General features: G+C 35.1%; 1 protein-coding gene across 1 annotated transcript in view; it reads right to left on the reverse strand.

The window, feature by feature from the left end:
• Positions 1-14,749, reverse strand: part of RP1 (RP1 axonemal microtubule associated) — a 114,805-nt gene that overhangs the window by 57,645 nt on the left and 42,411 nt on the right. Inside the window, 7 exon segments of the mRNA XM_032713021.1 lie at positions 1,674-1,837; positions 5,737-5,778; positions 6,099-6,157; positions 8,585-8,739; positions 11,025-11,176; positions 11,412-11,544; positions 13,515-13,604. Of these exon segments, the coding sequence (XP_032568912.1) occupies positions 1,674-1,837; positions 5,737-5,778; positions 6,099-6,157; positions 8,585-8,739; positions 11,025-11,176; positions 11,412-11,544; positions 13,515-13,604 (795 nt within the window).

Below are 14,749 nucleotides of genomic sequence, written 5' to 3' on the forward strand. Positions count from 1 at the left end.
GCAGAGTTCTCCCTCCAATAAAGTGCCATTTTACCCTCCATCTCTGAAGTGGCCGGACTCTCATTCCCTCGGGCTGCAACAGAAAACTGTTGCAATAGGAAGTGCTGAAATAGTTGGAGAACACAATTTTTTTTTGAATTAACAAAAAGCTCAGCTGCCTTGTTAAATTGAGACATTTAAGAGGGAAAGTGTGGGAAAAAGAAACCAAAACACTGTTCTTATCTTTCTCTCCCCATTGATCAGCACTGACTGAAAGTTAAGTGCTTTTGAAACAATGGATGGACAGACATCTGGTCAACTTTGAAGCTCTGATGGTATGGTTACACATGAATTTACAGGTTTGATTACACAGGTTTTATAAAAAGTTTAAGTTGTACTCCTCGGTGCGATGGTATATCACCAAAAAAAAACATCAGGCACAAAACCAAGGTGCACTATATCACACCTAAACATAAATGTTGATGTGGATAGAAATCATCAGAACTCCTGGAGCAGGTGTCAATCTTGCTTTTTTCTGGGAGGATAAAAATGATGCTTTGGGATATATACTGCTCCTTCCGAAGAGAAAGCAAGCAAACAAATGTTCTTGGTTCTTCCCTCAAGGAACAGAATAAATGATTAACAACTGGTGTCAGACAGCATTAACCAGCTCAATAAATATCCAAGAAGATCATACAGCCAGAATGATTTGAAAAGGAATATTTAAATTTAGTTTTCAGATAAACACTGATTTCACCTTCCTGTTTTGATACGAGATAATCTTAAAACACCATTATCTGCAAATTTAGCCAAGTTGCTTTCTACTTAAAAAAATGTAAGGGGAAGACCACCACTGCCTTTCTTCTGCAAGGACTTATTTATATTTCAAACAGCAAAAAAAATTTACAAAATCACAGATACTTCCTGTCCCATCTGTCACTGATTCTCCATCATCTGTTTATTATGCATAAATTATTTCAACCTAAAAGACATATCACAGTTTTAACTACCGTAACAGATACAATCCTGACTGAGGAACTGCATGAACTAGAGGAAATTGCAGGAATTATACAATCTTGCAGAAGTCCTGAGAAATGTCATGTTTCTGAAGGACATCTCAGAGATTTTTTCATAAATAGAGAGAAATCTCTCCATTTGCTTGGAGAAGCAGGACACCGCCAGTCTGAATCACATGAGTTAACATACTCTGTGTGATTTTATTCTAGTCCCTATCCATCCCCCCTTTCCTTCTTACTTTCTCCAAGAGAGAGTTCACACAATAGTGTGCTTCAGTGGAAGTCAAAGGAAGTTCATGGAAGAATTTACAGTGGACACTTCCAAAGATGAACTTGCAACACAAGCCATAACCAAGACTATCTTATTTCATGAATGCAAAGACCAGATAAAGAAAGTTCTTTTTACCTCTTCAAATGAGCAACATCTAGTGTAAACTAACACATTAAGCAGATGCAAGTGTGAAGCAGATTCTGAGAGACATCTGCTTGATGCAGTTGTGAATACATTGGCTGATTTAAAACTCACTATCATAAAAAATCAGCCACTCCTTCAGAAATACTTATGATTCTTACATATTGCTTTGAGTCCGTTTTATTACCTCTATTATCTTGTTTCGAGAAAAGCCATATTGCATAAGTTTTCAATTCTCTGGAGTTTACATAACAACCATACTGCACCTTAAATGTATCTTCACTGCTGGGATTAAACAGCTGGTGTTTCCCAGATCCCAAAATAATAGGACCAGAAGCTTTGTTCTCTCCATAAGCGTAAAGGGATACTGTTGCTGTTGTGCCAGCTGTTTCAAAATCCCCAGTGACTACAGTAATCTTCCAGTCTCCTTCTGTAAAGTAAAAAATAAAGTCAAAATGCTTGTATAACTGGTACTTAAATGTCGCAATTTACTTGAAAGATATAAACAAAAGCATAGTTTGGCTCAAGGACTGTGACTACAATGTGCCTAAAAGTTGATGAGGAAGAGGCAACAGAAGATAGGCTAAATACTACATCATTCAAACTCGTCTCAAGCAAGTTGTGGATCAAGGATTTAGGATTACAGTGTTCTAAAGGTGGAAATACGAACACAGAGCTCAGTGAAATTTCTAGTGATAACCCTGTTGCTCAACATAGAAGAAGACCAACATCCAGAATTTGAATTATGACAATACATATGACCAAGAAATGCATTAGGACAAATATCAAAACATCTCAATTAAGTAAAATTTCCTCTCATTTTATGTTGATGTGGCACATCAACAGAGCTCCGATTGCATGGCCAGAGGCATGACATTGAAATCAGCATGGAAAAAATGAGATTTTGTAGAAAATTCTGAACAAGACTAGGACTCATTAGAAAATCATTTTATATAAAGCTCCCTGACACTAAAATGTCATCTTTTCTCCCATGCAATGTACACAAGTTATTTAAATATTCAAAAGCAGCTTAATATAAATCTTATTTTAGAAAAGAACAATTCATAATTGTAAAATGCATTTCTGCATCTGAAAAGCTGGGATTGCACGCTTCTCCGCCCCTCATTGATTGCAGCTTTTGTCTGTGTGAAACAAGTTCCACTTAGCAACTTAAATTCATTCTGTGCAAGCCAAACAACAAATGAAATACCAGCCCACAGTCATCTTATAAATAAATACCATAGCATACACTGCAGTTTTATTAATAGAAAGCTGTCTGGTAATGCCTTCCTGATTTAAATGTGTTGTCTGACAGAAACATTTATCTTGGGCCAGCCCCATTATCCCTCAGTAATTTGCCCTGCAAAGATTGCACTGGAACAGGAAGTTTGATCTCCTGTTTTCCAAGTTTTTTGATGTCTGACCAATGCCTGGTTTTGGAATGTGGTAGATTTTTAAGCACACACAAATACACATCTGGGAATTCAGAAAGCAGCTGAAGCTTATTTGGTCCGACCAATCAAACCTGGCCAGCTGGTCGAGGGAAGGAATTCTCCCCCTGTACTCTGCTGTGATGAGACCCCATTTGAGTACTGCAGCCAGCTCTGGGGACCTTTACATAAGAAGGATGGGACCTGTTGAAACAGATCCAGAGAAGGGCCATGAAAATGATCAGGAGGCTGGAGCACCTCTCCTGTGAAGGTTGTTCAGCTTGGTTCCAGGCAGAGCTTATTGCAGCCTTTGTTAAAAGGACTTAAAAGAAAAGCAAAGAGTTTTTACAAGGACATGTAGTGATATGACAAAGGAGAGTGGTTTTAAACTGAAAGAGGATAGTTTTAGATAAGACATAAAGAAGAAATATTTTTACTACAAGGATGAGAAGATACTGGAACAATTTGCCCAAAGAAGCTGTGGGTTCCCTGTCTCTGGAAGTGTCCAGGGACAGGTTGGATGGGGCTTTGAGCAACCTGGTCTGGTGGAAGATGTCCTTTTCCGAGTCAGAGGGGTGTACTAGATATCTTTAAAGACCTCTTCTAACTCAAACTGTTCTACAATTCTATAAAGGAAGTGAACCATGCAATTTCCGCCAAAAGTTGTTAAACTCCAGCTTGTAAGAAATTCTTTTGTACCTTTGAAAATCTGAATCCTCACAGCCTTCTCTATACACCCACTTTCTTGAAAAAAGAACCATAGTGCCAGACAACAAAAGGATAAACATCAATTAGAAGAGTGAAAAGCCTCTATATGCTGAAATTGGAAACACAGAGCATAAGGCAAGGGCTTCCTGCCCATAGAAGAAGAGCTTGTTCATAAAAAAGTCAACCTCCTTAAAGGTAAAGTTCCTTTGGACTATTTGGCTGGAAAATAAGGACAATTCCATTTACAAAGGCTTATGAAGGGTGGTGCAGCCAAAGGGTAAAATATGACCCACTACTCTGCCTAAAAATTCAAAAATCAGTCAGAAACAAATACTCATTCAAAGCAGGCAAAATTTATTTTCTTTTGGACATGTTCATTGATTAATTGTGCCTTGAGTGTTTTTGATGGTCATTTCTCTTGTATTATCCCCTCAAAGTCTATCTTTTACTAAGCAATGGAGCTTCAAAATTATGCAGTTGCTACTCTTGAGACTGTATATTCTACCTAGCTCATCTTCTACCTCCCACGGATTAGTTTAGTATCACTAAACTGTTTTGCACACAAGTACCACTCTGAAGGTAAAAAAAGGGAATCAAATTTCACCAAAAACATGATTAAAAAGAGTTTTGGCTTGAAATCCTCTAGATTGATTTTGAGTCTTTTTCTTTTTTCTGGGAACAGAAAGGACTTGTGTTGAAAGACAATGTGGGTATAGGAAAAGAATCCTAAAATTTCTAATGTGATGCCCAAAATTCTCATTGCATTGCATGCTTCCAAATGGAAGCTGGAAACAGTATTACAAAAATGTAATTCTTCTTGGCATAAAAAGCTGGGGTCGTTCTGACGAGGTAGAATACCAAGAGTTCCTTAATAGATGAAGAGGAATACACATTAAGGGGAAAAGAATACAGAAAAATATGTAATGACATGACATTCCTTTAGCATACATAGAGAAAAGGTGCAATCTAACACCAGGTACCTCCCTGGGGACATCGGAAAGTGGTACCTTGCCACAGATGACTTTCTAGATTTATTTTTTTTCTTTTATAGAACATTACAATACACTAGAAAGTTCTAGTTCTTAGAAAAATAATTCTGTTTAAAAAAAATTATATAGAATGAAGATGAGATATAATTAAAATCTTATGGGAAAAAAGTAGGTGAACAAAATCTCAGATGAACCACTAAAGCAGGAATTGATGCAGTCCCTCTAGGTGTAGGATACACAATTTCAAGTCTCCACTGTTCCACATTTTACTGACTGTCCCAAACAAGACATTATTTGTTGCATATGCTTTTGGCTGCCTAACTCTGATTGAGACATTTGCACAGCTTAAACAATATAGAGACCCAGCTATAGGTGCAGAAATGACTAACCAGACCAATTTAAAAGGAAGATCTCCAGGTGCAGGCCTTGAGAAAACAAGGTGTGCAGAACAGCTGAAGCACAAAGAGTGATGAACAGACCAAAAATGAATGCCTTCTGAAAAAAGCATAAGCAGGGAGAAGAGAAAAGATACTTTTGGTTCAAAATAAAGCTAAGAATAGTGGGATTCTAGTATAATTTATAAAATAACTGGGCACACATTTTACTGTTAAAGGTATTTACGTCTTTGTGGATATCTTGATTGATACAATAAATTTTGAATAAACATTTTCAAACTTTCTCCCAACACCTTCTAAATCATTGTTCAACCTACAGCATGAAGCACTTCTCACAGCTGAGAAATTCTAATGTGTTATTAAGAATTTTAATTTAATCTACTCTGGTTGCAGGGACAGAAGAGGCAACCTGAACAAATATGAAATCACAAGTAGAACAGAAAACAAAAAGTTAATGTTGAGAACAAAACTATATATAGCCCAGGAGAGCTAATAATGTATTACAATATTAACTATAAAAAAATGAAATTAAGATAGATTACCAATAAGTATTAGAAGAATAAAATTTTTTCAAACCAGCAGAGAAAATTAATACTATGGAAAGAAAAATTACAGAATAAAAAGAAAGCATAAACAAAGTTATTTATTGTTTAAATTAAAATGTGAACCTCAGAGTTTACTAAAATATATGAATAGTGTGCTGTAATTAATGTTTTAAAATAAATACAAATGGTAACAAATGTGTAAAGCAATTAGTTCTGAAACAGAAACTCTTCATTAAAAGAAGAAAACTAGAGCAGCATTTACCATTTGCCTCTTGAATTTTGAGATGCTGATTTTTTTTAAACTCTGCCAAAAAAAAAAAATCTGTTAATAGAGGATCTATCCTTTAACACTAAGAAAACATTTGAAAGAAGAGATGAAAAAGACATTCCGTGTTTTACCTGATACAAGAAAACTCTTTCTCATCCATTCCCTCCTTACTTTCTCACTATCACTTGTAGCAATTATACTATTTAACACAAATTGTGTTCTCTCAGAAATATAGCAAAGGAAGCAGCAAAACGGTTAACTTTGATATTTACAGTGTAAATTCAGCCCAGATTTCTTCAGAGGCAAAAAATTACAAATTACTGTCCTTATTTCCATAAAGTTACAATAAATCTTACCTTGAGGGTGCAGCTCAATTTCTGATTGGATTATACCTTGGGACATAAATGGAAGCCACCTAAGAATAAGAAAGAAAATAAGAAAGCAGGTAGGAATCAAATTTTTCTCCACTATATTACCATATAACTGAATGATCCATGTCTGATTTTCCTACTGAATACATATAACAGCAAAGGGTCTCTACTTCTAAAATTTTAGTATTAGATTTGATAGATGTTAAAATAGAAATTATTCGACTCAACAAAGAATTTCATTTGTGCAAACATAAGAGCTCTGTAACTGTAAAATTTACCTCTATCAGATTAGGAGACTCATGTGGCACTACAGTACTTGTTCCTATAGCTAAACAGAAGAATATGGCACAGAACATATCTTCAGTACTGTGGATTTAGTAGTAAGTATAATTTGTATGTATCTATCACACTATTTCTTAAAATCACCATTCAGTGTTAAAAACAAAGATGGAACCAAATATTGCTCTTCCTTATTCCTCCTACAAATAGGGGACAGATAGATGAGTTTGAAAAAAGACAAATCAAGGCAAACATTTGTTAGGTTTCTTACTCATGTTACTCAAGGCTATGGATAATTTTGAAATGTTCTTATTCAGAATATGGATCATCAACAGTTTTAGTTTCCTCTTGTTTGGTATAAGATCAGCTGGTTTTTACAGAAAAAAAAATGCAGCAAGCTTCTGGGCTGCTGGTTTTTATTTCCTCAGTACACTTCCATGGACTCTCCAGGAATGACCTAAAGCATTCAGTCTCCTATGAAGCCTGTTGGGATTCCAGTATAAGCTGGAAAAGTTAAGTCTAGAGCAACTTTTGAAGGTTCCTTATTTTTTGTCTTGAAAATATTAGCTGGCCAATTCACAGAAGCACCAGTCCCTAAGAAATAAATTTTGTTTTACTAGACAACTACTTATTTCTATCACTTCTGCTATAACCTGGTCACACAGGCATTTTCTGTAATCCTAAATGCTAAAAGGTGTCAGTAACTAGTAAATGCTATATAACTGAAATCAAGTAAGAGCTGTTGGAAACTAATATCATATTTTCAAGACAGATAAATGCTTATGTTTCCTTGGATAAATGAGAACAAAGACAGCACTTCGTTCATATCCTGGATCATAAAACACCTATGTAAAATAAAGCTGTGAGGCTAAGAGCCTCTGAAGAGCTTTCTGAAGAGCAAAAGCTTTCCTCCCTCTTGAATAGAGCACAGTCTTTCAGCTTCACATTTTGCCAACATGGAAGCTATGCCTCACCCCACCACTGACCTATTTTAACCCCTTTTCAGTGTCAGTGTTTCCTTGTAGAAAAGTTAGAAAAAAACCCCACAACTTTTGTTTCTTTTTGACAGTGTCTATCACAGAATAATTTTTGCTGATCAACATCTGGTGTTAATTACCACAGAATTAATACAGCAAAGTGTCTGCCATTCATGGTTCCTAAGCCATGTTACCCACTGGAGGACAGCTATGACATAGAGTTGATTTTTTGTGTTTGAGGTAGGAAGCTGGCCTAACTTCTTTGTAGAACTTCCATTAGGAAATTTTACCTATATTTTTTTAGAAAGGTAGCAACTACAGCTAGCAACAACAGCTGGTCTGCATCCAAATCTACTCCAGAGAAATCCTCAGTCTCATACTACTATTTAAAAAATATGTTACTGATCGAAGAAAAATCTCAGTTTTAGGGTTTTATCAAGGTGACACAGCATCTTTACTCCTGTTTTTGAGGTTATGACACCAAGAGCTGTAAGAAGCTGTTCAAGGTTATATAACAAATTCATTAAAATCCAGACAAAATAACTAGGCAACCTGCATTTATTAAATATTATTAATTAAATATTATTTATTCTAGTGCCTTGTCACACATAGTCATATTGTTTCTCTACACTTCCTTCATTTCTCTTGAATGATGCACATACCCATGAAATAGACTGCAAAGTGGAAACTCTAAATGTGGTATTACCATATTTCTCCAAACGTGCAAAATTCAGTATTTCTCAATTGACTTTTAAGATGCTCGTTTAATAACCTAAATGGAACAACCACAAAATAATTCTGGGTATCACATTTCTCTCTCTAGCTATGCTGTTGTTCATAAAGAGAGTGAATGCTACTTCTGCACGGCAAATCTGTTTTCTTTCCCATTTAGAAACACACTTAATTTAGAACCTTTTTGTGTGCTTTATCTTTCCTTCCTGAGAGGTAAGTCACACTTACAGCACTGATCCTGATAAGGCTGTACTCTGCAATCTAGTGACATAGACGCTATATGAGTATTTAACCTTTGCTATGGACCATACAGCACATTAACTGAAGCAATCTGTTCTGGAACAACACATGTTATGGATTTAATGAAACTGCAAAATAATCCAAATTTGTCTTTCCCCGAAAAACTCACATTTAATACAGTGACTGACGTAACACTTTTAGTAATATATGATGAGTATTTAAGATTATTATTGTAAACACTACCTTTCACAATTGAAAACATATTCTGAGTCGCTGGAGGCTTCTCTGACGACGACTTTATCACAGTACCAGTACTGGGGCTTGGTATTGGCCTCACAGCGCAACAGCACCTTCTGCAGCTTCCCAAGAGATACAGCTTCCACTTCAAAAACATTGACCTGGAGGACAGAGGAGACAGCACTTTGCAATTTGCCACTACTAAGGCAGGCTGAAAACCGACATGTTTTAAAAGCCTGATTAACTCTCACAATGTACAGATTCCCATTGGTTTTAATGACAGCTGGACTGTATCCAGATAGTTTGGATCTGAAAAGTTAAATGTCTTTTAGTGATGCATCAGAGTAAATGAGAAATCACAACTGAAGTCAAGCTGTAGTAATAAACCCAAATAAATTGGGTTTTTTCAGCCATCATCCGAAACACTGCACACACCCTTCAATATTGCTTCAATACCTTGCCATTTCCGTTATTCTTCTCTAGATAAGAATGAGTTGAAGGTGTTATTTCCCTTGCTGATATTTATTTGAAACACACTTTCTCATCCTTTTGTCTTTTTTTAATCTCACCTCCTCTATTTACATTTTATTCTGCTGGAGGAAACTGAAATTTGACATGCCACTCTCCCCTTGTTATCCATTTAGGCTTGTGCTTACAGTTGGAAAAGATTGTTTTCATAGGAGCATGAAGCTGATCAGGTTCAGGTTGATGATTTTCTGCCACAGTAAAAAGTGTACAGCTTTCTCTCTCTGAATGTAATGGTCCAGATCACTCTTCTCAGTAAAGAGAAAATGAAGGAAAGAAATACACTGGAAAATTCATATCTATAAAGTTCTCAGTCCTTGGCAAATGGCAGAATTGAGACTGCCTGTGCAACATTAGTTATCCCTTGTGTATAGGTAATATATGATCACAGGCTATTCTCTCTGAAAGATTCCTGCCTCAATGTGTGCACAGGAGGACTGCAGTTTTTCAGTATTTCTGTTTATCCTCATTATCTTTATGACTCTATGCATTATTTACAGCAACCACCCAAAGAGCTCAGTGAAACAGAACTGATTTCCCCAATGACTTCACCTTTGAACTTCTTCCAAAGCACCCCAGTTTTCTATAAAAGTTAAATCTGTGGTGGTTTTTTTTTTTTTTTTGAAAGGCCATCTGCATAATAATTCGATTTACCTATATAGCTAAGGCACAGAGTTTATTGCCAAAAGCTGCCAAAGATGCAAACTGGTTTCGGTGCTCAACTGAGAAATGGAGGGGTGAATTTATTGGCATTTCAAAAAGCTTCCTAAGTGCAGAGCAGAATTCTATTTGAACGAATCTCAGTTACAGCTATGACTCTTCAGAAAAAATTAAACAGGTTATTTAGCAAAAGATAAGCATGAAAAAAGTGGTCGTTCAGCAAAGCTTTATTTTAAGTCATCTGCCCAATGTAATGTAGAATATCTGTGGCAGGGATGAAATTAAGTTGTTCAAGTCAGCACTCAACTGCCTCTGCTATAAAATGATGTATCCCAGTTCCTGTTCTGTTGCTCTAAACAATCCACTGTTTCATTTGCCCATTTCCATAACAAAGTGCACTTTGAACCATTCCTCTTAGCCACTGTATAAATAATATGCTGAATTTACTATCAATCTGGGTAGAATAATGCCCCCCAGAAAATTCCACTTAAATTCTGAATTTTAATTTGAATAGAACTTTATCTCTCATACATTAGTAATGGCATAAAATATAGATTTTAAAATAGTATATATACATTTGAAGTTTCCCAGTGGGTTATTGCTATTCTTAGAATTTTAGAGATTGCTTTTTGTTTTGTAAGTGTTCCAATAACAGCTTGATACTCTTGGTTATACATACAAATGTTAATCCTCAATAGCTCACGAAGGAAGAAACAGGCTTGATAGAAGGTCACAAGAAGGCTACTGGTAGAGTTAACATTAAATTTAGTAGCTCCTGAAATTCAACCATACTGTAGAAAATCAGGCTGATAAAAATATTTTATTTATGGAGGAGCTAGGACATAATTAATTGAAAGAAAAATGACTTCAGATCTCTCCTGTATTAAAGTTACACTGTTAGACATTAAAAGAAATAAATAACAAACAGATCTACTAAGATCTGGCATCATGGAACAATTTCTGTACACGTATTTGGAGCCAGCTGTAACTCATCATACCTTGAAAGGATATGTTTTAAATTCATAGGCAGCTGTTCCCATCATCATGAGATGGGGGCCTCAAATAATTTTTCTTTCCTTTTTCCTGCCTGTGTTTTTATTCATTCTAGTAATTCCTGGATCAGTAGAAGACTATTTTCCTTAGTTTTTTATTTTGATAAACCTATGTGATCTTTTTTTTTTTTTTAATTAGGAACCTGTTAAGACCTGTATAAGTTATTAATTATGCTTCTATGGCTAAGCAAATTGTATTTCAGACTTACCATTTTTCTCTGAAATGTCACTGGCATACCAGTTTTATGCAGAAGTCTTAGACCAGAATCTCCTCTTTCTCCATAGATACACAAATAAACTGCAGAATCTGTATCAGCATGCTCCAAGTCACCAGTGTAGACATAAACATGGTATAAAACAACTTCCAAAAATAACCAAAAGAAGAAAATGCAAGTTACATGTAATCACAGTTAGTTTTACTCATTATTATAGTTTAGTGATAACAATGCCAGCAAGTCTGATTTGTAATTAATTTTCTGGAATATACTCCAGAAATCAGTCCAACTATCTGCTTTTAAGACTGCTAAGCCCGCAATTCAGATGTCATTAATAATAAAAAACAGATGATCAGTATATACATAACTGTACACACATACTTGGATATATAGGTTTTCCAGCTTCCACTACTGGAAGTTCACAGAGAAGTCCTCTGCCAACACAATTCTTTGATAACCGTGTGTTTGCTGGAAAATTCAGTGTTTTCTTGCTCTTTAGATGTTGTAGTGTCACCTGGAGAAGAAGCATTTCCAACTATGACTCAGTACACTCTTTTCAGTGCCATGTTTCTCAATAGCAAAACATGGTTTTGCACATCTTTTTTTTCTATCTCAGAAAAAAAATAACACGAATTGCAGTATCAAAATATACTCATTTTGGCTGCTACTTTGCAACAAACAAATTTGTAACTGAAATTTGTGGGTTTGCCATTAGAAATGTTACCAAGTCTGATTTCTGTCCTTGAATCATCTCTATGTAACATCGCCTGGAGTACTGAAGACTGAAAATCTTCTGATAGGCGATGTTAGGTCAGACTGAGCTTTTGGAAGATGTGGAAAGATCGACACATTTTTTATTTTAAAATGAAAACAGGATGAAACTCATCATCTACATCCTTCTGAAATTTGGCAAGTAGAGGATATGTTGAAATGTTAAATCAATTTGTATTATATTTGGCTCTTTTACAGCAGAAAAAAAGGCAACGTGTGTACCACCACCCTCTATATATCCCTCTGAAGACGATTAGAATTCAAATTCTCAAGCTATTTGCCTATGTACATTTTGATAGCTGTCTTACTTGTTTCCTATAACTAAAAGTCTCTACTCTCTTTTATGAAAACAGTTTTTATTAGTCTTGAATTACAAGAATGTTTACTAAAGGTTTTTTCCATAGGCCTTGACTAACAAAAGGAAAGCAGTGCCAAAAATTATATTTCTGCAGTTGTACTTCAAGTGTGCATATAATATGCATAAGCCTTGCAAACAAAATTATGAAAACAAGTATTTACATCCAAATTCTAACACTTAGGAAATCAGAGCAAAAGATACCTTTATCTCAGTTTTCCAATAAAATATTATTTCAAGTAAAATGAACACTGCTTTTAACACCAAAGCATGTATTTATTCTAATATGAAATACTTTGGCACCACTGATTCCTAATCTCTAATATTTATTGGCAGAGCTCCCCCTGCTGATTCATAACAATTGCAAATATTAACTGCTTTGTCAGAAAAACACAGCTCTCAACATGATTTCTTTTTCTCTGTGAAAAGAAGTATTTGAAATCCCAGGCTTACCCCATGAAATTTGGAACAAAATATTAAAGAAATATTTCGTAATCACCAGGCTGGAAAGTAGGACTCCTGCAATCCTTCGAGCAACTGAAATATTTATACTTACATTCAATTTTGGTACAGTTACAGATGAGAGCTTTGTGTTAATGTAAAAAATCTGTTATTACTGTCTAATTCTGGTTGTCTAAATCAGGCTTTTTAAGATTACTCAGATGACAAAGAATAAACTTGTTTCCTTTACAGATTCAAAGTAAGAAACAGAAGGCAAATATTTATCCCAGTTCTGAAATAAATTTTATATGGATGTCAGTGTTAACAAGAATTTCTCATAAATTAAATCTGGTAAGCATCCCTAAACACAAGAAAAATGGAGCTAAAACAAAACAAAAAAGAAGTCTTAATTCACCTAATCGAAAAAATTAGCAGGTTATTTTTCCCTTGAAAATAGTCATAATTGTGAGCTGTGGTAGGGCCCACTAGAAGTTACTTATCTTACTCTTAAGCAAACCTTGTTCATTCCTTGCATGTAGTTGTCATGGAATAATTGCTGCATCATTTTCAATCTTTCAGAACTGGAATTTGTAGCTAAAACAGACACTGAAGAGTACAGACAAGCTTTAAGAAAGTAAAACTTGGTTGAGTCCAGCAATAAAAGACACAATAAAATTGGTGTCTTCATGAATTAGGAATAAATGCAAAATAATCGTACATATTTCCATCTGTTAGGAGATGGACTGTGTCAGTGTTTTTGTCATCTCTAAAGCAATCTAAGAACACAAAGCAATAAGAACTTACCCCAGTCAGCATTTATTGATTCATGAAGCTATGGCTTTATGAAAAAGATGGGCCTTTAATTCACATAAAAATTAATAAAATGGGAAAAAAATCAACATTAAAAAAAATCTTACCCTTTGTAAGTTCCACTCTGATTGTTCATTTGGTAATCCATCAAGTTCAATTCTTATCTTGTAGATTTTCCCAATGCTTTTTATTTCAACCTGAATAAAGTCAGAACAATACAATGTATAACTACATAAAATTACATATATTTCTTTGCATTGGTTTGAGATTTCTCTGAACCATGGTAGTATCTGAGTGTACAGGAACAGCACATAATATTTGATTGGCAGATTTTGGGGGTACAGGATCCAGAAAAGAGACTGCTTATGTTTTGTCTGAGCAGATTTCTGTCTGAGCCCCAGTTTGACCAGACATAGCCTAGTGGAACCACAATGCTTGCCAGGAAAATGATTTGGCAGATATTTGAACTCTTCAAAGTTTGAAGAGTACAAAAAGTTGGTGAGGGTAATTCATGAGAGCAACAAGGAACACAAAATGATATCCTCTAAACTACAGGTCACAAATCTTTCATAATGCAACACAGTAATATCACCATAAACCCTAGTCTGTCAAAATGAAGGATATAAAAAGAGTAAGCTCCCAAAAGCTGGCAGAACATCTGCAGAACTTTGAAAGTCACCAATGCTACCTTGTCTTTCTGACTATGATTTGCATTCATTTGCATTTTCTTTGCACTTTCAAGCATTATATGTGCTCTTATGAAAACTAACATAGAGTAGCAACTCTATCTTCAGAACTTCAAATGAACGCCCACTTTGAAGTTTAGCCATTATTTAAAGCAAACATAAATAATTTTAGATCTTTTGTAAGGTACTGCTACAAAAGGAAAAGTGTGTTATCGTGCTATTTCTCAAATAATAATTCTATTCATAAAAGGTTGGTAACAGCCTATTCCTCTCCATCATTTACATCCTATTTAGATTGTACAAAAAGTGTTTTCATTCTCTTAGAAACACATACTAGCACATTATCAACCCAGTTTTTATCTTCACTAATAAAAAGTGCTCTTTTCAGAAGTCAGAATTACCTCATTTCCTATATCAGCTTTTGGCTTTTTGCACTTCTGTATAATAAATTTTCATATTATAGTCACAGCATTGCCATGCTTTAGTCAAAGATTTCTGAAAGCAAACAACTTTTAACTTTGATTTCCTGAACATTGAAATGCATATTGAAATCTCTCGGTGGTTGGTTGAGAAAGAGTCTGTGGGTTTAACACCTGCTATTTGTATTGGTATAGTTGTTACATCAACTTGAATTTCATTAACAAAATTTCATTAAC

This window comes from Chiroxiphia lanceolata, chromosome 1 (genome assembly GCF_009829145.1).
Source record: "Chiroxiphia lanceolata isolate bChiLan1 chromosome 1, bChiLan1.pri, whole genome shotgun sequence".
NCBI classification, from domain to species: Eukaryota; Metazoa; Chordata; class Aves; order Passeriformes; family Pipridae; genus Chiroxiphia; species Chiroxiphia lanceolata.